The sequence below is a fragment of the Mastigoproctus giganteus genome, chromosome 9 (assembly GCF_048544385.1).
Source record: "Mastigoproctus giganteus isolate SK-2022 chromosome 9, ASM4854438v1, whole genome shotgun sequence".
NCBI lineage: Eukaryota > Metazoa > Arthropoda > Arachnida > Uropygi > Thelyphonidae > Mastigoproctus > Mastigoproctus giganteus.
Genome location: NC_143583.1, coordinates 200,824,351 through 200,851,530, shown reverse-complemented (window position 1 = coordinate 200,851,530; position 27,180 = coordinate 200,824,351). Strand labels below are relative to the sequence as shown.

The 27,180-nt window shown below is 35.7% G+C and overlaps 1 protein-coding gene across 1 annotated transcript in view; it reads left to right on the top strand.

Annotated features, from left to right (window-relative positions):
- Positions 1 to 26,819, top strand: part of LOC150081024 (uncharacterized) — a 136,719-nt gene extending 109,900 nt beyond the window's left edge. Inside the window, exons 7-14 of the mRNA XM_090380983.1 lie at positions 3,348 to 3,415; positions 5,535 to 5,610; positions 8,309 to 8,414; positions 12,262 to 12,343; positions 18,889 to 19,033; positions 22,270 to 22,338; positions 25,013 to 25,185; positions 26,764 to 26,819. Of these exons, the coding sequence (XP_090237109.1) occupies positions 3,348 to 3,415; positions 5,535 to 5,610; positions 8,309 to 8,414; positions 12,262 to 12,343; positions 18,889 to 19,033; positions 22,270 to 22,338; positions 25,013 to 25,120 (654 nt within the window). The 3' untranslated portion in view covers positions 25,121 to 25,185; positions 26,764 to 26,819. The remainder of the gene's footprint in view (positions 1 to 3,347; positions 3,416 to 5,534; positions 5,611 to 8,308; positions 8,415 to 12,261; positions 12,344 to 18,888; positions 19,034 to 22,269; positions 22,339 to 25,012; positions 25,186 to 26,763) is intronic.
- Positions 26,820 to 27,180: the final 361 nt, after the last annotated feature.

The window sequence follows — 27,180 nt, the reverse complement described above, 5'->3', positions numbered from 1 at the left end:
ATTATGTTTTTATAAAATAGCAGCTGGACTATGATATTATAAAGAGATGATAGTTAAACTTCAGTACTGGTTAAGGATTGGCCAATTATTTTTTAACTGAAAAAGTTAGAAAATTATATGTGTGATTCTGTTTTTATTGTGGAAAATATTAATAATATTTCATATCTCTAGACACTTATGCACAAATGTTTGCACATGTATTCAGGAAATTAATATGTATAAGACTATTTTTAACCAATTTGTGTTAGCAAGTAGTTAATATTTTGCTCCCTTGTGCTTTAAAGAAGCTGTTTAGCTAACATATTGTAATCTTCAGACTTAATATTCAGTGTGTGTGTGAGAATGCAAATATGAAATTTTATGCTTTGATTATTAATTTGATATCCAGAATATTACTTGTTAGTTATGAAACAAAAAATGATAATAATGTTTCAATATGTAAACAAGGGAATCTGTGCATGTTAAATAAGCTAAAATTTTGATTATCATCAAACTAAAAATTCTAAAACTAATTAAAAGACTAATCTGTCTTTACATATTGTTAGGCACTTTGACAGGGACCAACATTCATAATGGCATATGTATTAGTTAAGTGTAATATTCTCAATTATATTGAATTTAAATGGAAATCACCACAGGCTAGAGCAACAAAGCAACGGGCTGTAAACAGCGGGCGTGCTGAGGCTCAGGGGAGAACTGTAGGGGTGATTCTCCTATGAATCATGGCCTGAAGCAATGTTTGTGGACTTTTCTGGAACAGGACATGATATAGCCAAGAGTCTTTGTGTGTGTGTGTGCGCTAAGTGCATAGAGTGTGAAGAAATGAGGCTCCAACTCAGCATTGTGATGGCCTTTATGAGAGCTTGAAGAGTAGATTGGATGCCCTCAAAAGTATTAAAATGGGGACCCATCAAGCTCTCAGCTGCCCAACTCAATGATAGAGCTCACACTTGAGTATAAGGAACTCAGCAGAAATCTCCAGGTCAGAATGTCCTTTTCCGACATGAGGTAGCTATTGTTGGCGATTCTATTGTCAGAGAAATGTGAAATATATTGTGCAAAAAGGGCAGGTGGAATAGGACCAGGGTGTGTCTGCCAGGAGCAAAAGTTGAAGACGTAGAGCAGATATCATCTTTTAAGGGCAGAAAAGGTGATATTGTTTTACATGTTGGCATTAATGACATTAAGAGTAGGAGATCTGATGAATTCCTTAACACATACAGGCAATGTTGAGGAAAAGTTACGAGTTAAGGTTGAATTTGAAAGTTTTTGCAATTCATGGGGTAGAATTTTTCTCAGTGTGGTCTGTGTTTGTTAACAGGAGAGATTGCTTCTACAGGGATGGGATACACTTAAATAGAAAGGGTGCAAGAATATTTGCTGATTCTGTTAAGGCAGTGTTTGGTGGGTTGGAAAACTGCTATTTTACATTAAACGAATGTAAAATGTCTTGGATAGTACTACTATCGGTAGTAACTAGAACATCGTCTAAATACCTCCCATAGTATGTGATACGGGGTCGAAAAGGTGTCAAATGTATATGCTCAATCGTTGAGAGATAGATCTCTGACACCGGAGTAAAATTATTGTCAAAAATAAAATCAGTATTTTAGGAGAAAGAACTGTAAAAAAAATCTGACATTCCATTTTTGGTTTAATAATTTCCCCTACATCTATTTACCTATTACTTGATTTGGTTTTATCAAATTCTGGATTGGAATCCCACAAAATTTATTTTATTTTAGGCTCTTGTAAGTTAAAATCAGACAACTAAGGTCAATAGATGTGACCTTCGTTGATTTTCAAAACTGCTTCATGCTGCCATCTGTTATAAATTGTCTAAAAAATTTGTTGGAAACATATTTGTACGGCAGCATGTATCAGAAAAAGTAAGACAGTTTGTAAAAAGTAATGGACACATTGTTTGAAGTGGCTTTTAAAATGTATGGATAGAAATCATGGGATAGCTACTTAGTAATGGATAGGCCCACCTTTTGCCTGGATAAGGGCAGTCACATGGTGAAGCATTGAATCCACTAGTTCACAAAAGCGTTCAACAGGTATTTCCATCCATGCTTGCTGCACCGCTGTCCGTAATTCCGTTGCTTTTCTGGGTGGAGGATCCAAAGCTCTAATGGACCTTTTCACAGCATCCCAAAGATGCTCCACAGGGTTCATGTCCATTGAACGGGGAGGCCATTCCTTGGTGATGAAATCTGCGGAATGCTCTTCGAACCACGTTCTCTCTACCATGGCTCTGTGGTGAGACACATTGTCCTGTGGGTGCACAATGGCCATGAAGGGATGCAGATGGTCTGCAAGCTGGACACGTAACCTGGACAATTCAGAGATGCGTCTAGATGTACCAGAGGTCCCAACGTGGGTCAGTTGAACACGCCCCAGATCATTACCAACCATCCACCTGCCTGAAAAGATCCTTGTTGACATGACTGGTGCATAGCTTCATACAGTTTCCGCCAGATGTGCACTCTTCCGTCCTCTTGAAATAACTGGAAATGGGACTCATCGGACCAGGAGACCCGTCTCCAATCATCCAAGGTCCAGTGCCGATGTTCTTTCCCCCGTTTGAGGCAATAGAGTCCTGTGTTGTGGTATTAGCAATGGGACTCTGGTGGTCGGTGGCTCCAATAACTTGTTGCAGCTAATGATCGCCTGATGGCCTTGGTGGATATGTTTCTGGCTCCTTCCTCATTGAAGTGGGCAGTGATTTGGCACTGTCGCTCTCTGGTTGGCTGAAAAAATGCAAGATAAATGTTGATGGCCACGTTCATCCACCACCTTTCTCCGCCCACCGCGCTGTCCACAATGAGATGTTATTCTGGAAATGGCATATTCCCGATACAACCTTGATACTGTCAAACGGGGATAGTGCAGTTTCTGTATCACCTCTGCGATAGAGTGACCCATGTGTCTGGCACCCACTATCATCCCTCTTTCAAAGTCAGTTAACTCACAACATTTATTCATACTGACATTGAATTAATGTCTATGTGAATGCAGTGTACCTATATACCTGCCAAGTGGTGGGTTTGTCCACTAGCTAGAGGGTTCACACCTTCGCATTGCCCATGAACCAGGTATTCCATGAATTCTGTCCTTTCAGTGTACTTTCCACACATGAAAAATGTAGGCCTGAATATGTATTCCTGAATGGGTTAATCATGAAGAATTTCTTGTTATTTATATCTTTTATGTATCTTTTATCCTGATCATGGAAGTTAATAAAAATGTAAAGATTATAATTATTGTAAATTTAATTTTGTTGCATTTATTTCCACGTTTAACTTTTGAAACAAATTATAGCTGTTTATTTACTTTTATTTTAGGTAGTGGATAATGTTCGGACGGATGCAAATCTCACCTTTGACTTTATAATGTTTGTCACTGTTGCTAGGTAGGAAATATTCTGTAATTCCTTCTAGTTTTATAGGTCAGGGGTACTGACCTTTATGTGCTAGTTCATTATATATTATACCACAAGCCATATAACCATACAAATACATTAAAAACTTGCTTTAACAGACTCTGGGAGGTTGGGCCTGTCTGGTAAATTAAATTGTTGCTATTAAACTTGAAAGAAATAGATATACAGTATTTTCTGATGTTGTTGCTAGGATGTTATGTGAGAGTACTGGGTACTGTGAAATGGAAAACATTAAATGTCATAATATTGTATTTTATTTCACTTACCAGTTGTGTAAAGTAAAAGAGTTTTAAATATGTTATATGGTAGAAATGAAAACTGGCTAAAACTTATTCAGAGTCTGCAGAGCTCTCAGGTACCCTTACTAGAGATGTAGGTGACTCCTACTGATGTTTGTTATGCTCAGCAGGCTGTTAAAAAAGGTGATGATGAGGAAAATCCTGGCTCCCATGCACTCTGTGATGTGAATCTTTAAAGAGAGCAGGATATATAAATGTGGTTTTGCTTACAGCTTTTTTATAATAGTAGGGAATAATTCCAGGGAAATTCTATAAAGTTGTATCCATTACAATCTCAAATGGATGACATCTAATTATAATAAAAGTTGGGCTGTATATTGTATTCAAAAATTGCATTCTCTTCGATAGTGGATTTACCAATTTGTAATCTATCCAAATTTAGCAATATGGATAAATTGCAAGATAAAATGCAATTTATTGAGGAAAAGCATAAAGAAAAGTTACATATTGAATAATTCAGATAATATTTTAAAAAGTAAAGTATTTTACTTTACTATTAGAACATTTAATTCAAAAGTTTACCTCTTGTTTACTCCCCCCCCCCTCAAAATAAAAACACACTTCAGGCAAGGTTGGTATGAGAATATAATCTCTTTTTCTCAAGAAATATAATTTCAACCAGAATGATTTTTACAGGGAAGATGCTTTCTTGTAGAAATCATTATGACTCTTTTAGACCTTGTAGTCCTTTTATTAATACAGGGAAGACACACATAACAAACACAAAGCTGTTTTATCTCAGCAGAGACCCTCTTTAACTCAGTGGCAGGTGCTTGTCTAAAATTCCGCATTAATAGTTAATCAAAAAATTAACTATCGTTAATAGTTGATTAAAAAATCTGAATTTTTTTTTACCTTACTAAATATAGTCAAAGTTTAACTGCAGTAGCTTATGAAATTGTTTTTTTTATGATTTTGACATGATAAATTGGGCACAGGAACCTGTTAGGTTTCCTACTACTGACTTTTCAATTATTTCCATGCACATATCAATGTCAAGGATTGAGAACACTGTTCCTGGACAGTTGGAAAAGAGTTTCCTGGTTGTCATGTTGAATGGCAACCAACATGCTTATTAAATGGTCACAATGTTTTGGCTCATGAGTGTATATTGATCCATGGTTGTAAAACTGACAAGTGCACAAGAAAGCTTGAAATTTTTCAAAGTATCCATAAACATTTGTGACATTTTAACAATTCCTTGTGGCAGTGCTGAGGGTGAGAAAAACAGTTCAGATCTCTCTTTGGTGAAGTTTTGGAAATGCTCTTGACAGGCAAGTCTAAACAGCAGTGGTGCCATTTTATAAACAAAACTTTGACTGAACATTTGTGAAGAGGGAAAAATCTATAATAGAATCTTTTCCGAAGCAATCATAATCAGTTCATGTCTAACAAACAATTCAAGCAGAAATCCATAGACAGATAAAAACCTGGATAAGCTAATGTGTAACTGAAAGTGTACTGTACTGGTAAACAATCCTGTGGCTATATTTTAATATAAAACATGTATGTTGCGGTGAAATTTAATTTCTAGTCCATGTGGACTTTAGAAAACCTCCTTTTGCAAAAACAGTTTCTGTTTTTTTGCTTGTTTAGCCAAAATATTTCCTATTATCCTACTGCAGCTGTGGAATAGTGTTAATAGAGTGCAGCTGTATTAAATTAATATTGATTTAACTATAAAGATAATTTTTAAAGTTTAGATTTGTGTAATATTGTCTATACTGGCATACATATTATTCTGCTGGTTCTAAATATCTTTTTTTTTATTATTATTTATTTATTCACAGCATGGTTGCGGCTCTGGGTCTAATGGAAAATAGTGCAGTTATAATTGTAGCTGCTATGTTAATATCTCCAATCATGGTAAGTTTAATAATACATGATGAAATAATATTAATATTAATAAAGGATGATTGGCAATGGCACTACTGGCTAAGTGTTATGTGAGGTGTGGTCAGAAAGTTTGAGGATTGATTTTGTATTTTGAAATTGCAGTGTTGTGGTTTGTTGTATTAGGTTTGACTCATCTAGACTATAATAATGTGCAAATCACCTGTTGATTTGCAGTCAATTTGAATTAGTGCGCATCAAATAGAGGATGTTTTATTGTTTTTGTTGCAATTCAAAATGAAGGATTTTACTGATCAGTGAATTTACATCAAATTTTTGTTAAAATTTGGGGAAAAACACACCAGAACCCTTTGAAAGGTTAAAAACAACTTTTGGAGAAGTTGCTGTACGTTGTTTAAAGATGTTTCTGTAGAAGATGATCCTTACTGGTCACCTTGTAACTTCAGAGACCAGTGATTCAATTGCTCATGTTCACGATCCGACCAGGAATGATTGATGTGTAATTATCCACAACATTGGTAGTGAGATTATTATTTCTTGTGGGATATGTCAATCACTATTAACACAAGATTTGGGAATGCAATTCATTTCAGCTGTTTTGCTTTCATCCTCACTGATGATCACAGAGAAAGAGGTAGGTTTTCACGTCAGGATCTTTGTCAATATGCTGCTACTGCTGACCCACACTTCAGTTCTTCCATCATTTACTGGTGATGAATCATGGCTGTATGTATGTGATCTGGAAACAAAGGTTCCACTCCTCACAATGGAAGACTCTACCTTCTCTAGGCTAAAAATGAAGGCAATCAAATGTGTAGATTATGCTTATTAGATTTTTTAACTTGCAGGCCATCATTCATTATGAATTTGTTCCACATACAGTGAACTAGAAATACTACAAAACAGTTTATATCACAATTGTGTAATACTGTTTAGAGAAAATGATTAGAAAAGTGGGCTTTGGGGAATTGACACTTGTATCATGGCAGTTTCCCCTCACACTCCGTACATTCTATTGAAGAATTTCATGTGAAGCACTCCACCACTATGGTCCTATCTGCCATATTCACTGGATTTAGCTCCCTGTGATTTTTTACCCCATCCTTGAACGGTCACAAATTTGCAATGGCTGAGGAAACTGTTCAGAAACTGACACAGGAATTGGTAGAAATTCCAAAAAAAAATCTATCAGAAATGCTTCCAGAAGCATTGGAATCAGTATATACAGTGTCAAGGAGACTGTTTTGAAGGACATCCATCTGAATAGCAATAAGCTTTACCATTTTCCAAAGTGTGATCAAAAAGTTCAGTCCCGAACTTTTTGTATCTGAAATATCAGAATAGAGATATCTGTATTCATTATAGATATTTGTTGTGGATGCACAGCTTTGAATAGGAAAGCAGGAGGGAGGACAGTCTTAGGGATATAAGTGGTGTTCTTTATTGAGTAAATGGACTACCAACAATAACAGCAACAGTTATATTTAATGCATACTGGGATTACACGTTCCCGTTGCTTTAGCTGCATTGAATGGCTGTTATTTAAGAGCCTATCACATAATAAGAATGATGCTAATAAAGGTGACATGTAGTTATCAGAACCATCAAGTACAGCATTTTTACATTTTTATTATTTTTTATATTAATACAGTGGATTCCGGTTATTTGGGCTACCGGTTAATCGGGGCAGCCGTTTAATTGGGGCAGGAGACTGCAGCACTGAAGTCTCTACGATTGTCTCCGACCATACCATGTGGTTCGGTCGGATTTCTGGAGGTCACAACCATAAAACAATTAGCAGTCACCTGTTTATTGGGCTTTTCTGTTAGTGCAATCTATCATAAATGGATAATAAACTCGATTTTATTGAATTTGCGATAATACCGACAGCTGGAATTCTGTGGGTTATTATGGTGAAATGTGTTTACACTTCCATGAAATCTTCAATCATATAAAAAAATTAATTGTCAGAGTCTTCTCTTCATTCCTATTTTTAAAGCTTCGTAACTTGATACTCTGTTCTCACTTGCTTGTATCGTGTTACTTGCAATTTGTGTGTGCTATGTTCTTTGTTATTGATTGCTTATCCTTTTACTGTTTTAAATTTTAACTCCCACCCACAAATGTCAGTGAACAGAAATGTCAACTAGTTAGTACGTACATATTATAGTACTTATTATCACGTATAATTTAATTTTTTAATTGGTAAGGTAATAAAGAGTAAATTTGTGCTTAATATATCTTTACTTTTATAGCCTTTGAACAATATTCCTCTTATTTTCGCTAATTAGAATCACTGTTTAATAGAATTAAAATTCAATTTACAAACATGATTACAATGACTGGCACTTACTACATATCGTATTGTGAATGGAACTTTACTATGGTGACTCCATTGCAACATGATTTGATTGTACAGTGAACCAATTGTAAAACGGGGGTCCATTGTATTTTTAACTTTTTTTATGTGAAACTTCGGCTAATTGGGGCAGCCGCTTAATCGGGCCAAAATGCACTAGTCCCGATGTGTCCCAAATAACTGGAATCAACTGTATTTATTTTTATTATTTTTGTCAGAGTGATAAAAAAGGTTCAAAATGTTAAGGCCACATGACAAGCACTTTTTTATATTAATTTTATTTCTTTTAAAATAACTACTTTCTTGTTGTTATAAGAATGAAATTATAATATCTTAATTTGTTTCATTTAGGGTCCAATACTGGCTTTTACATTTGGAGCAGTAGTGAGAGATTATTCGCTTGTTTTCCAAGGCATTCGAACAGAAATTGTTGGACTCACAATGTGCTTAATATCTGGTAAATATATGTTCCTTCTCTATTGCATGAGTGCACACACACACACACTATTGTAGTGTATTTCCTAATACCATAATTATCCTCTCATACATGTACATTAACAGATTTTTCCTTTAATTTACTTGAAATACTCAAGATGTAGAAGTTATTTACTATTTTAATGTTCATAATATTTGAAAGACAGTAAGTAATCTGCATAATTGAAATGTAGGCGGTAACAAAGTCATGAATTAGATACCTTTTTCTTTCATAGCAAGATGAGAGCTAAGACTGGTTTGGTGTTACCATGGGGAATGTTTATGAACATCCCCTTGGTGGAGTATGTTCATAAACAGATGACATATAAGCTAATCTGTAGGCAAGTGAAGGCAGATTACGAGAAATATTTGGCAAAGGATGCAAAGAAAAACAGCAAAGAGTCCTTTACTTATGTAAACTCTATAAGGAAAGGGATGAATCAGATTGGACCACGTAACATAGCTGGGTTGACTGTTGATGATCATGCTCAGTTAGCTGATAAACTGAATGAGTGTATTGTATCTACATTCACACATGGGGAGTTATTCAATGAGGGGAGTGCCAGAAGTTTATCAAACTCTAACAGGGAGCTAAGTGATTTTGTAATAACTGAGAGCAAAGTGGAGGAGGAATTGTTGAATTCAAACATAAAAAAGGCACCTGGGGTGGACGGGATCTATCCAGTTATATTAAAGGAGGCAGCAAAGGAATTAAGCAAATCCTTAGTAATAATTATGAGAGCTTCTTTGGACTCAGGGTAGGTCCCCATGTACTGGAAGTGTGCAAATGTATCACCAATTCACAAAGGGGGGTTCAAAAGGTGACACATGTAACTATAGACCCGTAAGTTTAACTTGTGTTTCAAGGAAAATAATGGAATCAATCAATTGTTAAAGAAGCATTGCAGGATCATCTAGACAAGACTGCAGTAATAGTTAAGACACATCATCGGTTTATTAAAGGGAGGTATTGTCTGACCAATTTGATTGGATACTATGATGTGGTCACAAAGGAACTGAATGCCAAAAATAATTTTGATAGTAACAAAACAACAGTATCAAAAGCTTTCAGGAAAGCTTTTGATACTGTTGCACGTGGAAGACTGCTGTACAAATTGGAGAGGTATAGCATTAAGGGTAAGTTGCTACAATGTATAAAGGGATGGCAGAGAGCGGTAATCAGTTGACACTGCTCTTCTTGGACGAATGTTATTAGTGGAGTTCCCAGGGTTTGGTGCCGGGCCCTTTGTTGTTTTGTATATTTATCAATGATAATAATGAAGGTATATCTGGTTTAATGTCCAAGTTTGCAGATGATACAAAGGATGGCAGGGTTGTTAACGACAGTAAAGACAGTATGCTACTCCAACTGGATCTAGATAAGTTGGGAAAATGGGCTGAGAAGTGGCAACTGAAGTTTAACATTGACAAATGCAAAGTACTGCATATGGTTAGCAATAACCCAAGAGAAATGTACCAACTGTGTGGTACTACACTCAGGGAAGTCGAAAGTGAAAAAGACCTGGTGGGTAATTGTGCAGTCAAATATTAAGTTTGCTGACAGTGCAGATGGGCTGCCAGGGCAGGTCATGGAGTCTTGTCAATGATATATAAGAATTTTGTTAGCAGGGACAGGGGGGTGATTATCCTGTTATACAAGGCAATGGTCAAGCCACACCTCGAGTACTGTGTACAGGACTGGAGACCTCATTTTAGGATGTAGAGTTGCTAGAATGAGTACAAAGAAGGGCAACAAGATTGGTGAGGGGAACAAAGGGGTGCTCTTACCAAGAAAGGCTTAAGTTTGCAAATTGCAGTGCCTGGAGAGTAGGCATCCGCAAGGTGATCTGATTGAGGTGTATAAGGCCTTGAATGGGATGAGCAAGCTGAATGCCGATGGGATTCTTCCTCTTGCTCAGATTAAGAACCTGAGGGGGCATAGATTCAAATTGAGGAAAGTCGGTTGTAGAATAGATGTGTGGAAATTTGCCTTTAGCCAGCAGGTAAATTGGTGGAACAGACTTCCGTCTTTTATTGTGGAAGTTGGTAGCCTAACTAAATTTAAGGCTGAGCTGGACAGGCATTTGTAATGGATGGGTGGGTGAAATGGGAGGGGTTTTTTTTTTTTTTTTGTTTTGGCTGATGCTGCATAAGCTTGCTTTCTTGCATCGTATGCCTCTACTAATGCTAACATACTCTTCATCTACAGTGCACAACAAGCTATTGGTATGGAGTTCAAAATAATGATGACATTGAAAGATTTTCTGTGCCTTATAAAGAATTCTAAATATCTTAAAAGGTTGTGAGCTTTGAGAAAATGTGTAGCCTGGAGATAAGTGGACAGATGTATTTTGATTTACATGTTATAAGGAATGGTGTGGAAGCTTGTAGCAGGACTTGCCCTAGGATACAGGTGAACCATGGTGCAAACACTGGTATTGTGGCCACTTACCACTATGAAATTATATATTTATATATATGCTCTCTTTAAATAGAATGATTGGGTGCCTTGTGTACTGTAGCTCCCTTACTGAAGAATCGCTGGGGCTTTTACTTATGTACATTGGAATCCCATTATAATTTATTTGTAATTAATAGAAGGCACTGAGCACAGTTTTAATTTTTCAGTTTTTTTTGCAGATGCACAAAAAATAATAGTTCAACAGTAGTGAAGATAGATCTTCGAAACTCAAGTATAGTTAATGAAAAAGGAGAATGTAATCACTTAACAATAGGGTCATCATCTATCTGTAGAGAATGTAGCATTGGAAAATTGCAAATAAAGCTCTGAAGTCATTATCAATTTGAGCTGACAAAATTATTTAAGAGGATTTCAGCCATGAGATATGAAAGGTTATGTTTTGTTTGGTATTTCATCTGAGCTAGTTCCCAGTGCTTCCTTAGCCTTAATGGAGAGCTTCTATAAGCTCAGATGTTACAGATTTTTTGACTATGTTTGCAGCTCCTCAAGGTAAGTAGTAAGGATGGGCAGAAAAAAAGTAAAATTAGTAATAATAAGGATGAATCTTTATATGTTAGCCTGCACATACTAATTTAATTTACTTGTGCAAGCACAAAATAGTGTTTGTTGGCACTACAATAAACAGTTTTATTCCATGAATCTTTTCTTTGTATTCTACTACAGAAGGCTTGAAAGAAGGGCAAGTAGATAACATACTTGTTTGAAAATGAAGTCTGTCAACAGAAAATATGAAATAATTCATATGGGTAGAGTTCTTATGATGGATGAATTCATCAAAAATGGATGGCAGGAATTAAAAGAGAACAATTGTGATACCTTTTTGAAATATTTAAAAATAGTTGGTTATAGGTTTCGGAAACAAAACTTATAAACTTTTTTCAATATTCTGAAAATTAGGAACACTAAATGAGTTCTGTGACATTTAGATGGCAATGAACATGTTAAAATAAAATTTTGACCTTCAAACATTATTTGAAAAGAACAGCGTTTTATTGGTTAGATGAAAGATTTATTAAAATAAATTTAAAAATGTGTTGCATAACTGAGTGTATCATAATATTTTTTTAATTTTTTAAATGGTAACATACTTATGGTAAAAGAATTTGGATAGTCAAGTGATTAAAAACCTTAGAGTAAGTTGGTAACAGGGATAGCTAGATTGGATATTTTCTGATACAAAAATTACTGCTCTCGTTTGCCTATTCTTATATTTCAGGATACCAAAATGTCTGGTGTTCCTGGATTTTGTTGCTTCACTTTTATAATTGATATTTTTGCACTTCATTGTTAATTAACTTATTCGTAAGTTATCTGCAATTTCTATCTTTAACTAGAATTTATCTTTCAGGATTCCTCTTTGGGTTTATTTGTGGCAACTTTGGTGATACATGGGGTGCAGGCATTTGGCCAACTACAGAGATGGCAAATAGGTAAGTATGATTATTGAAAATGAATAGTGACTGTCTAATCCTTTAGATTGTTCTACAGTGTAATATACATGTAAAGTGAATCAGCAGATAAAAGATCTTCTGACATTACTGTTTCTTAGTAAAATCTTTAAAGACATGGCGCCTCCATGGGCAGGAGCAGCAGTGCGTAGCACACGCTTCTTGCTTAGACCGGGGTTTGAGCCCATGACCACCACATATCCCCGGAGCAATATGGCCTTAGTTGCTAATGCTCCTAAAAACCAAATAACAACAATGGAAACTTCAAAGATTATCTTATGTGGCTCTCAGCATTACTAAGCTTTGCTGCTTCAAGTCTAATAGATGTAGCCTGTATAAGAATGGTAAGAGCTAGTTGAGGGAACCTGCAGTCTACTGAGTTCCAAATGTTGGCTGTGGAGGTTATTTTGGTGATTATGTAGATCAGCCTTTTTTTCATGAATTATTGTTAGGCATCTTGAAAAGCAAATGTTTTGGCTATTGGCATGCAGAGTGCATTGTTGATGTAGCATATTTTAGAAGCCAGTATTTCACCAGCATAATGGTTTCAGTGTGGTGATTGCGACAGAGCCCACAGTCTGTTGGGATTGTGTTGTAATCTATGGATGACATTTTCTTTGAGGCCACAAAATTAGATATTGAACCATCAAGGGAGTTAGAAGTCCAGAGTAGAATAAGCTGCCTGTGACATTGTTGAAGTGCTGTCAATGGAACTGTAGTTGCTCCTAGAAGATGTTTACCAATCTTAAAGAAATTTGTGTTGGTAATGATGAGAATTTCATAGGAAACATTAAAGTCTAGAGTTGTAAGGTATCTTGTCCCTAAACTTTTGAGCAGTCAAGGTGCTTTTAAAGACAGCCACCATTATAGTGGTCCCTTTAACCCAGCGGTGCTTGCACTCCTGTTTGTTACAAATAGGGGTGCAAGCACCATTATGTTGAACCTGACAGGTGTCCAATTTTGTTTCTTATTTCTGGAAAAACATCTACGAACAAAGTTTCAGTTTGCGCGTTGCTTCCCCCCCCCCACACACGTACAGATATAATACCACAGTGCACTATGGACCTAAATGTTAATGCACTATATAACTAATAGACAACAACAACCAGAAAAACTCATGAATATTTCTTCAATGTGAGACTGAAAATTGAATTTAGGACTTATTGTACTTCTGAAAAGTCTCAATGTTTGTGAACACAGATTTCAATTAAATACTGGCATCGTAAGTTTGACACAGGCAAGTTGATTACACAGTAAAGCCTGTAATGATTCACTTTTAGACCAAAGTCTAAGGTTAAAAGAATTTTGTTCAGTACAGTTGCTGAACTTTGCACAGGAAATAAATTGTATGCTTACAGTTCTGGCCTAACAAATAAGATGAAATGTGTGTTGTGGCAGAGTTAATAGACAGAGATGTGCTGTTAATGCAGTGGGTCAGCAGCTTAGGTTAGTGCATTGCATCAAGTCTGTATGTAGTAAGACAACCAAAGTTTATTACATGACATCATTTTATTTACTTTGAATAAGTAACACTTAGATTATTGTTATTTATTCTCAGTGGGTACCTGGTGGTATAACGACTGACAACCCAGTTGTGAAATTAACTCCATAAGATGGGAGATGCCAAATTGTGTTCAGTAGTTTAAAACCCAATAAAAATTAGGACGGAAAACTTACTAGACATAAAACTTTGTGCATTGCATCACATCATCAGGTGGTATTCACTGAGAATAAGTAACAATAGTGTTCTCTATTGGGGATGCATTACTTATTCGAAGTATCATGTACAGGCAGCTTGTTGGTAAGGCATTCACAATATGAGATGTAATTAATCAACTTCGGTTGACTTGATGCAATGCAGTAACTTGTATGACTTAAGAAAGAATTACAAGACATGCCATTGCTTTTCACTTGAGAGCAAATTGAGTAGTACAGGTTTTCATTCCTCCTCTTCCTCCCCCCCCCCCCAGTGGACACTGTAACAGTGAATATCTTCCATTTATAGTTAAGGGATGTGGCACTTTCTTTCACTCTCTTTAATATAATTGTTTACTGGACAACTACTAATGTAAAGCTTGAAAGTATGAAAAAAATTTAATGGTGCAGACCCTTCTGATGTCCACATATGCAGAAAATTTCTTTACTATTGTTCTTGATTCTGTGCCAAATCCTTCTCATAGTTTACATTACCGTGGAATTTCGGAGACTGCGATAATTTTTTGTTACTATTACTAAGTTTATCAGTCCTTCGTTTCTAGAATTCTTTAAAAATTTCCCATTTGTATTTGTTAATTTACTTATTCTTGTTGGAGCTCAGTGGTAATGTAATTCTCCGTGAGAGAACTTTTTCCTCTCATCTTGCAGTTCTTCAGTGAAGTAGAAATTAATGTAGTATACATAATTACGCTGACATTGCAATCTGTTTAAACAAAAGCTAAATTTGTAGTAAGCAATTCCTTTAGGAAATTATCACTGTACATGAAGTGCTAACACCCAGTTAACTTTAAATCAACTGGGTGTGAGGTGACTGTTTTAAAAGCCTTTGTGGTTCATGATAAAGCTTTTCCACATAAGTGAACTGACTTGAGGCTATGCTGTGGAGCATATTTGACACATCTCCCATGAAAGAACCAAAAAAAAAAAAAAAATTAATTACCCTTAGAGGAACTAAAAGGATACTGATTCTTGTTAGGTAATAAAGTGCAGCAGGCTGCCTGTGGATTGATTTCATCAGCAGCCAGAAGGCTTAAAAATGGGATGTATTGTCTTAATGTTAAAAGTTACTTTTTTGTGAATTATCCATACTTATTATCCAATTTCTGTTGGGTACAGTGCCTCTGAATGGCACTGTGTTGTTCATTGTGTCGAAATTATCAAAGTAAGTTAATATGCACTTAGTAGACATCTGCCTTTTTTATACCCTTACATAGTCCATGACAGGCCCTTTTCCCATAAACTTCAGGTGGAAATATCATTAGCTCTAATGCTTTCTAGACTTAATGATTGACATGCAGCATTGTTGGCTTCATTATACTGCTTTCCAATGCTTTTAATATAATTTGTTCCTTTTTTTTTTTAGTTTATTTCTAAATTGTCTACATGAGGCGCCTCCGTAGCCAGGTGGGAAGGAGCAGCAGTGCCTAGCACACGCTTCTTGATTAGACCGGGGTTCGAGCCCGTCACCACCAAATACGGAGGATGCGGGAAGGTCAGGGAATGACCACTGCATATCCCGGAGCAATATGGCCTTAGTTGCTAATGCTCCTAAAATCCAAATAACAAACAAACAATTGTCTACATTTGAGGAGAATTGGTATCTACAGTGTCAATACAATTAAAGTAAACTTTTGTACTCACAATATGTAGAAGTTAATTTTTTTTCTGTTGAGCTGGAACTGGATTCTGATATAATACCATTATAAGTCTTTTAAGCATTTCTGAGTTTTAAAATATATATTTCTCCCTCTGTTGAAATTCTTGTGCAGCTAGCATTTTCCATTTTCCGACTTCTGTGAAATTTCTCGTACTGTTATTGATCAATATTTTTATACATTACTTTTGGTTCATACTGTAAACTGAAAGGACTCTGTACTGCAGAGATGAATTTCAACTCATAGCTCCTTTAACCTAAGACTTTTAAATGCAAATCTCTTTTCATCGTGCTATTGGTGCTGTTTCATTCGTTGTAGGGAAACAGATGTGTAATACGGTAGTTATCAATTTATGATGTGGTTTTGTAGAATACTGTATTAAACCTAAAGAAATTCTTTTTTTCTAGTTATGTAGTCGTGACACATATGTGCTTTCTTAATTTGTATAAAAATATGTTTTCGTGAAAGAATTTAACCCTGCAGAGCTGCTAAATTTTAATTTCACCATTTTCAGAAAATACAGTGCAACCTCGATGTATATAACATGCCTCTTCATACTGCAAGTTGCAGCATCTGGAGACTAGGCACCTGTGGGGTGATCTCATTGAGATTTGTAAGGCCTTGAATGGTTTGAACAAGCTCAATGCTGACGGGATACTTCTGCTTGCCCAGATTAAGAACCTGAAGGGGCAGAAAGACAGCTGTAGAATAGATGTGCGGAAGTTTGCCTTTAGCCAGCGAGTAGTTGATAGCTTAAATAAATTTAAGGGTGAAATGGGATTTTTTTTTTTTTTTGGCTGATGCTGTATAAGTTTGCTTTTTTGCATCATATGTCTCAACTAATGCTAATATACTGTGGGTATGATCATGTTTCTTAAAACGAATTATGAAAAAAAGTATTTTGTGTTCAAGGAAACACATATTAGAAACTGGAAAAAGTGAACTGTGTATATACAAGAGGGGAAATTAACTAAAAATTGTCTGTATATTTGCTTTGATGTATTCAGTTGCAGAGTAATTTTTTGTACACGACAGAACTTGTCAGAGACTAATTACTGTACACACCCAGTTTCTTCCCTCAGCAACAGATGCAATAAGAGTATATAAGTGGAATGCTAATTACAAACAGCTACCGTTTGTCAAGTGTGTTATAATAGTTACAAAGTAAATTTTTGTAAACCACAGCACATGACATCCTTTCTAAACTATACATGAACTGACAAGTGATTTATGGAGAAATTGCATGACTTCAGTTTGGTTTTGATTTAGTTTTCTCAAAACACAGTAAGTTCTAGGGCATCAGATATAAATACACAACAAAATTAATAAATCAGTAGGACTGTAGTAATGGCAACCAAAAGAAATTATGCACTATGGCCATAGATGCTGATGTGCCAGTGAAAATCCCCAACCAACCATCCAAAAGAAAGAGTTAAGAGTGACGAAACAAAATGCATTATATTTTTTGAGCATAGAATTCCAGAAGGAATGATCTGTTATTGGATGAAAGAGGAAAAAAAATTGCATTCATTCGTAGACTCCATGGAAGGTGAAGTAGGCATCTAAATTGTGAAAACAGTGATGTGGACCAATTCTTATACAAATGATTTCTGCAGAAGCATAGCAAAGGAGTACCAATAAATGGGATAATTTTGAAAGCACACATATATATTTCATAAGCTACTTGGTGGAGATGACATAGGATATTCAAAGTTTGCATTTGGTGACATTACAGCAGCAGAAGTGCTTCCTGAATTTTACATAATGTGATTCAGAGTGGTGAATTGGCTAATGAAACTGTGGATATTCAAAAGGAACCTAACAAAGAGAGAATTGCTGTGTACATACAAACAACACCGGAAATCCCAAGCTAAAGCCATCGTGCATTGGTAAAAGTTGAAATCCCCGGTGTTTTTAGCACTTTGACTTGCAATTTATGAAAATAGCTTAATGCTTGGATGATGACTGATATTTTTGCTTCATGGTTTGAAAGTGAGTTTGTACCATCGGTAAGATGCCACTTGCTTTTTTAAAAATATTGAAGAAAAGGCTCTGTTACCGTTGGATCTCTGCCCAGAGTTGCATTTCTTCCAAGGAACACAACTGCATTAATACAGCCTATGGATCATGGAATTATTTGAACTTTCAAAGCTTACCATCATGGTGGGCCACTTGCTGGTGGTGTGAACTGAGGGAAACATTAACACTGAAAGATTGGATTAATGGGGAGAAAGTAAGCTGAACAGCAATTGAAAACTGCTGGAAAAGATTAAGATCACTAATAATAACCAACATTTTCAGAACAAGAAGTGTAGGCTGCTTTGATTGGGATGAATGCGGAAGCTCTAGTTGCACTTTACCTGAGCAAGGAAGAAACTGCAATCTTTGTGAACAGTGGGAAGACAGTCGACAAATGTAAGGCCAGTGATATAGTGATCCAGAAGATAATGTGATTGACTTTTGTAAGGAAAAGAAAAAAAGTGCTTGAAAACATTAATGAGGTGATGGCCTGGTTAGAACATTTGCATATGACATAATACTGAAAAAATTCTGTAACCATTTCTGGCAAACTAAATTACTGTTTCTAACAGCATGTATTAGTAGAATGTAAAAATGGGAATGATATAACATTTAATACTTTGTCTTTTAGTCTGTATACTCACAAAACATTAGTAAGTAAAGTGTGTTTATGTTAAATTGTAAAAAAAAATTTCAGCTCTAATGTGCTTCGCTTATAATGCTAGTATTAAAGTTTTTGCCTGACACTGTATATATTTTTGAAAATATATAAAAAATCTTCTAAATTTTGTGATTTATGGTATTTTGAGCAGAATACCCTAAATCATAAAACTTCTTATAATCCAGATGCAGTAATAATTTAGACTTACTTATCTCTGTTGTGAGAATGGTGGTACTCATTGCATCCAGTCCATTTTTTTTTGTTACCTTTAATCTTCATATAACCAGTGTTTCATCCTAAGATATTTTATTAATTCTGGCAGTGTAGAACATTGTGTATTTTTCTACTCTTTAAAATTATCAATATTTTTGTTCAAACAGTGAGCTCATGGTTTTATACTATGGAAGTAGTGATAAACAAATGATTTCTCTGATATCTAGACTTTCTGGTGTACAAGTAATTTAACTGTTTTCCAGAGGACAACTGAGAAGTCTTTGGTCAGGTGCATTGATTGCTTTGCCTTCAGGCGCTGGCGTGGCTATGTCTGTTCTAGGAGGCAATACTGCATCTCTGGTAGGAGTTGCCATTTCAGCATCACTACTTCCCCCAACTGTGAATTGTGTAAGTATATTGCAAAGAGATTACGTGTTGTTTGATACTTCAAGCAAAGAACTTTGCAGGTATATTAAACTAGTTAAAAATTAACTATGGTGATGACAATTGATTATGCCTATATGAAAATTCTCAATACCCTCAGATCAGACTGTGATCTGACATTGTAATAGAATAAAATGGCAACCATTATTCATAATTTCCAATTAATATGCAAGCACTGACTTCACGTTGTTGTGTGCTTATTAAAATTACAAAATATGGATCAAAAAGCAGTCCTGGAGTTAGTTGCATTATCAAATGCTCTGACATATCTTCAGTTATCACTGAATTATGACTGCCTACCTAATACCGTGTTGGGTCGCTATTTGCCTAGACATTAAGTCCACTGGATGTCCATAGGGATTTGAAGCCATGCTGCCTGCAAGGCTTTCCACACTGTCAGAATAGATGACATTTGCATGTTCAATTGAATTGAGGTCACCCATGATGGATGACCTCTTCACTGTGTGCCCAATGACGTATTGTCTTGGTAGATCCATTTTCTGACTGAGAAAAAATGTAACATGGTAGGGTGCACATGGTCTCCTAAGAGCTGCTGGTAGACCTTACCAGTGAAACTTTGGTCCATACACATCAAGAGTGCAGTAAAACATGCCCCATATTAAGCAACCATGGACTCGTGATGATGCGATATTGTATTGAGATGTCAACTTAGATAATCCTTTCCAGTTCTTTTGTCAGGAGGTGGTTTGACCCATTCAACACCATTCGTTGCACACCTTAACCACAGTGGGCTGTGAGCAACTGATAAGATATGCCATTTCCAATATGGAAGCTCCCAGAAGTTTGTGTTATTTTTACTACATCCCATAACTGCTCTTTTTTTACACTTTCACTACCAGATTTATTTAAATTACCACTTCCCTAGCATATGAAGCTGTTCAGATTTTTATACTGTGAGCTATGGGGCATAGTCTGTTTTGGATGAGTGGTCATAATTCAGTGATCACTGATTATATATTTTCATATGTTGTAGAGACACAAATGTTTACAAAACTTGCATTTGGCTTCACATGGAGCATGAATAATTATCTTAGAGAACCCAAGTTTTTATTCATTTGTTTGTCAAAAGCCCAGCCTAAGGTGGTGGTTATGCAGAAGTGTAATGATTGTATCTTAAAAAATAACTGCTATAGTTATGAATGTGGAATTTTAATTGTGATTCTGAAAGTATTGGCGATTTCATTTTTTCCCCTACAAATTAACAAAAAATATTAAAATACTGCCATGGCATGTTCTAAAAAAAAAAATCATAAAAGATTGTTAATCATTAGGGAGAAAAATTGGCAAGAAATATTTACTTCTGGCCATCTAAGACACATCTGTGATGTTTTTTTTTTTAAATAATTGCTAAAAATACAATAAGAAAATGTTAGTTTTGCTGTAGCATAATTATTTTATATTTTTGAAGTTATCAGGTGGCCCTACATGAGTGCTTGAGGGTTAAATTCTTCACTTTCTTTTCTGGTGGCTAACTGCTAGTGCTCAGGAGGAGGAGCAACATCAGCTGCCAGTTATTCTTTAAAAGCAGTATTTTTTGCCTTCTGTCTCGCAATTACTCTCTAACAAATGCATTAATTTTAATTGCTCAGCATACTTATTTTGTGTACGTGAGGAGGTTAGCAGTGGCAAATGATGCATCAGCCAAAAAAACTACCCATTTTATCAGCTCATAATGACTGAAACTTTAGAATACGTGGGCAACTGCCTCCTTTATCAACAGTAAAACTTTGCTCTCATGACATGGGAATCATTCTCCACATGTGCAGTGGTAATCAATGGACATTGTTATTAGTGGAGTCTTTTCTCTCCCCCCCCCCCCAGGGTTTGATGTTGGGCCCATTGTTGTTTTCTGTATTGATGAAGGTATATCAGGCTTAATGGCCAAGTTTGCAGATGACAGTATGCTACTGCAATAGGATCTAGAAAAGTTCGGCTGAGAAGTGGCACCTGAAGTTTGACAAATGCAAAGTATTGCATATAGGTAGCAGTAACCCAAGAGTAATGTACCAACTGTGTGGTACTACACTCACAGTAGTGGAGAATGAAAACGACCTGGGGGTAATTGTGTAGACAGGCTGCAGGAGCAGCAGTGCGTAGCACACGCTTCTTGATTAGACCAGGGTTCGAGCCCGTGACCACCAAATACGGAGGATGCGGAAAGGTCAGGGAATGGCCACCGCATATCCCCGGAGCAATATCGCCTTAGTTGCCAATGCTCCTAACAAACAAACAACAGTAGCTCATGGTGTCTTGTCAATGATATACAGGAATTTTGCTACATGATAAAGTGGTGAGAAGTCCCCCTTCACTTTGATGTCCCAAGTAACAGAACTGTTGATAAGAAGGGGGTGAAAACTGTAACTGTGAAAAGAGCCATTATACAGTTGTTCTAGCTTGTTGTGCCGATGGAACCAAGCTGCCTCCTATGCTGATTTTCAAATGCAAAAGAAGACATTCCTCGTGGAGTGATTGTCCACGTTCATGACATGGATGGGATGAAGATCTGGTTTGAGAAAGTTTGGAGCAGGAGACCAGGTGGGCTCTTATGCAAACCTGCCCTATTGGTGCTTGATCAGTTCAGGGCACACATAACAAAGAAGATTGCTGCAGAACAAAACTTGCCATCATACCTGGAGGCTTGACATCCCAGCTCCAAACCCTTCAAAGCTGCCATGAGAGACGAATGGAACCAATGGATGAAGTCTTCTGGGGACAATTTTACACCAGCAGGAAGAGTGAAGAAACCAACTATAGGAGAAGTTTGTACCTGGGATAATATTGAGATTGTTATCGGGGCATTTCAAATGCCATAGATAGAACTGAGGACGAGCTAATGGATGGGAGTTGTATGAATAAAACTTGAGTTCAATAATTTTATGTAATACATTTTTTTTCAAATTTTGGGCCCCAAAATTAAGGTGCGTCTTATACATGGGGAAATATGGTATTTGCAATGCTGCTATTTCCCTTGGTCTGTGCAAGAGTAATTATAGGTTGCACACAGTTGATCAATTTCTTCATTTAAGAATTGGAATGTCCTATAAATATATGATACGTTAAACATTTTCCACCTTCAGGAGATGTAGAATCAACCAGTAAGTTCTGTATATTCCAGTTTTTTTGTTTGTTATTATGTAATGATTCCATTTAGTAATTTAAATACTTTTCTTTAATTTAAGGGTCTTTTGTGGGGATTTTCAGCTATTAAAAGAGTAAGAGCTATATATGAATCTGAAGTTGGAATAGTGGTAAGTACTGAAATCATTGTTATTACCAGTATACTCATGATAGTAAATCAATTTAAGTTGCTTACTTATATAAAAATTTAGGTCATTTCCTAAGCTAAAATGCTGTGATAAGAGCAGAAGACAAGGATTTTTCATTTTTTCAGAACTCTAACTTGTTTTGTCCCCCATTTTAATTAGAAATAATATTTTTGTATGCAAAAATTTTGACACTAGATTTTTTAGATATATGCACAAGATTCAAATAACTGTTCAATATGACTGGATAGTTCGTCATATTGAACAGTTACTGCTGAAATCAAAAATTATATTTAATTGTGTATGAAGAGAAGCGAGCTTCTCGTTACCATACAACTGCAGTAGACTTTTACAATATACAGTGGTACCTTGGTTTGCGAGCATAATTTGTTCCGGAAATGTGCTCGTATATCAAAGCGAATTTCCCCATAAGAAATAATGGAAACCCAGATGATTTGTTCCAAAACTTAAAAATGATTAATACAAAATACATACCTTTTTAAATTTAATATACATAAAACAATCGAATTTATTAATTATTGGGTAGGATGACTTTCACTGCTATCTGTTGACTTTTTCTTTTTGTGCGACTTTAACAAGGAATCTTTCCAATGACACTTGATTTTTCCCCCTTTTGAGGATTTCACAGAAATCAGATTCATCGCTCGCACGCTTGATACACATAAACAAAGCTGCGCGCGTGTAGCAACTGAATAAACAACACTGTAAGGGCAGAGATACACTTTTAACACCTCACATTTTACTAAAGCGCATTTCTGGGGGTTACTACCATAAAACAATTTCCAGTTGCGTTTCTGCTAGTGGAATCTGTTATAAACTGGTAGTAAACTCGATCTAATTGCATTTGCGACTATACCGATAGCTGGAATTGTGTTGGTTTTTACGTTATTATGGTGAAGTGTGTTTCCCCTTCACTGATATAAAAAACATAAATACATTTTCAGAATCTTCTCTTCATTCCTATCGTGTTGCGTTCGACTGCCATTTCTTGTAAACACAAAGGCGAATCGTGCATAAGCGAATTCGGTTCGTGTAGTGTAAACATGTGTTATACGAGGACTGATTTTACTCGTACTGCAAGACCCTCGCTCGTTTATCAAGTTTAAATTTATTAAAAATTTTTGCTCGTCTTGCAAAACACTCGTAATCCAGGGTACCACTGTATAACAAACCTTGAGAAGAGGAATTTGTTGTAGTGTGTGTAGCTTTCCTTTTTGCAAGTTATATACAGTAAATGACAAGAAATTGCCAGATAACAATGATTTTTTTTTATTTCCTGCAAGTACTCAGGAAAAAATTGAGTTTTTGCACACAATATTTCGAGATACAAGGCTTGTGCCATAGGTTTGCACTTGGTAAAAAGATGAACTAAGACGGTCATCAAGAAATCTGTTGGTCTATAAAAGAACCATGTTTAACAGTGCAAAAAGCTTATGAAGGCTTAGCTAAATTTGTACCCATTGTTCATTCAAGAGTTAATGATTTGAACTGTAGATAGGACACTTATCACAGAATGTTTTTCAAAAGAAGCCCACATGTCAAGGTACAGGCTATAACCTTTTGACCATATTTCTCTGATACTGCAATTAATCAGCACATATATGGGCATGATGCAAAACTTTTGGTTCTGACAAGACCATGACATTACATAGTTACTATTAGGAATACCATAGTGAGGTTTTGTTAGATTGATTGTAGGTCTGTCAGCATGTGGTAATTCTCTTTGGGGGGCTGCATAAAAGAGATTATTGAACTGCTGGGAGTGAGACTTTGCCACAGCCCAGAATGAAAGAAATGAAATGAACAAAGCTTGTGTCACGTGTTCTGATATGTGTAGGGGAAAAAATACTGTAGTTATATAGTAACCAATCAGCAGTACTATTTTTTACAAGTATGTTATTGAAAGCATGCATTACCTTAAACATAAGTCAGTGCTACCTATGATGATGGAGTAATTTTGTTCTGGAGTATAAACAGGGCAGTTAATATGTGCTTAGTTTTTCAAGAATGCATTGCATACATTGACCAAGCATCAGGTATATTTTTTTAAAAATAAAACATTAAGTTCCTATTTCAATCATATTCATCTAGGTTATACTATGTGATGTTTAGTTAATTTCAGTTGCTACTTGAAAGTGCCACCTTTTAATGTGTATGTGGTTTTTTTTTTTTTTTTTGACAAAAAAAAAAAAAGTCATTGAACAAGAGGTTGATGTGGTGCCTAAGACATAACAACACTAAATGTTGGAATTCTGCAATTGGCTTCAACACATTCACTGCTTCAGATTTTAATCCCACCCTACTCTTAGAACTCTCTTTTAATTTGACAGAAGAAAAATCTGATTTTTTTTTTTTGTCCTTTCCAATCCAGGTTGGGTTGAAACTGCCAGCAGAAAAAGTATTAATTGGATCTCTCAGTGTTTTTTTTTTTTTGTTAACAAGACTGCAGACCTTATTTAAAAAATTTATGCTGTCATGGTTGTTAATAATAATATGCAGAAAGTGAGAAATGGTTTAAGAAAACCTATGAATATTGGGGGTTAAGTGGATGATAAAATTTTACCATGAGTGTACAGGAAAATCAATGTATCTGCTGCCTCATATTTTATAATTGTGAATTATTACTGTTAACTTGCAGGTTATTCATGGTATCAATACAACAGTGAAGAAAGCTTTGGTACCACCATACACTCATACCCCAACATACTATCCACAATGGACAAAGAGTGTGCCGTCTTGGGCATAGTGAGCTTCATGTTGACTGTTGTAAACATTGCTTGCATCATTATTGCAGCTCTGCTGATTCTTAAGGTAAGTACTGAATGTCATTTAGGGTTGTTTTTTGATATGCATGCACGATTAAGTTAGCTTTTGTCTTGATTAATATACCACATGGATCGTATTTAACAAAATGTGCAGTATGTTCATGCTGTAATTTAATTAAAAATACTCTGATCTAGAATGCAACCCAATCTTACTTTATTCCATAGAAAATAATGATTTCCAAGAACACATTTATTGTGTAACCAGATAAAAAAAAATCCCTGTGACAGTATTTTGGAAATGTTAAAGGTATGATTATTACAACTTTGCTGATTCTTAAGGTAAGCTTTCAGGCTGTATGTTCCCATTCATGAACTTTTCAGGAAATGGCAAGAAAGCTGATCAACCAGTATACCATATTATTCGTAGGCACTGGTGATAGATTTTTTTTTGTTCCTAATACAGTAAAAGCTTTGTTATCTGGAATGCACAGGGATCAATTCAAACGCCACCAAGCATTAGGTTTCCTTAATTTAACAGTTTGATATTTCATAAATTACAAGCAGTGGCAAAATTTGAATGTGTTAGAGGTTTAGATAACAGTAATCATTATGTCAAATGTTTTCCAAAACTTCAGGGTTTTTTTTTCTGTCAGCCAAACTATGTAGCCCTAGAAAGGTGGAACTTTAATCCTTCTCCATGTATGGATCAGTTGTTTAATGACTTCCTGAGTCAAAACTAGAAGTGTGACAGTGTTAGGTCAGGAGAATGCTGTGGGTAGACCTTTAACTAATTGTCATTCAGCACCAGCTGCTCAACCTTTGCACCCATCTCACTGTCTGGGGATGTTGATGGCCTTTCTTCTCTTGGCTCATCAAAGACACTTGTACAACCATTTCCCCTTTTTTTAAGTATCTTTTCTAGATTTAAATCATGATTTGCATGTTAACTTGTTTTTAAGATCATCAACTAAGCATTTTTCTTAACAATTGTAAGAGTCAGATATATATCTTTAGTGTAATAATACTATCAGCAGATATTCACTCATCACTGGGCTAAAAACAAAGATAATACAACCAGTGTGGCAGAAAAATAACAAAATAGGAGAGTCCCCCAAACATACTACAATGATGCAAAGCATAATCTTATTTTATTAAAAACAGTAGAGGAATATTGCTTTATGACCTAGTGTCGTAAATTACTTAATTCTTCTATTACAATTCTATCATACAAACTGTATCCATTTTTCTTTTAATTGCTTCACACAATGTGTAAAATGATTATGGATATACTTTTCCTGAGTCTGTGGGACCTTTTAGACTTGTATTTAGCTATGAGGTTTATTCCAAAGAGGATCTGCAAGTAAAATTAATTTTAATACAGAAGGAAGATCTTGAACTGTAACAGGCCACAAAGCTCATATAATAAGTTGTTACTTTATTTTTATAAATCAGGCATGATCTCCTCTGATTTTGAAACACGCTTGGAAAATATTAAACCCTAATTTCCACCACATGAAGTATTTACTGAAACAGTAGACCCTAAATTGGCTAGATTTGTGGTTTAAAGCTTAAATCTGTTCCACATAATGTCATTTGTGAAGTCATGCTTTGTTTTTTCTTTCAGATTAAGGAGGTTGCTCCTAATACAGCAGAACCCGAAGTAACAAGGTTTTGGAAACATGATCTTAAGGTAATTTGGAGTTTAGAATAGATATCAGTACACCCCAGCAATTGGTGGTGATAGACTATTATGTTTTGGGACCTTACTATCTGGTCTGATGACAAGATTGTAAAGTAGGCTCAATAACCTAAGCATTTACAAGAAATAGTGAGATTGGTGTGGACAATTTTTCAACAGGAAGTGTGGACTGAGTATAAATTAAGGCAAACTATAACAATTCTTATGTTAATAATATAAAGAAAGGGAATGAGGTTGCTAAAATATTCTTCTCACCACTACATGGGGGGGAAGATGGGCATTCTGAATATTTACTCCATTATAATTTATCAACATGACTAAATTTAATCTCTTTATACCAGG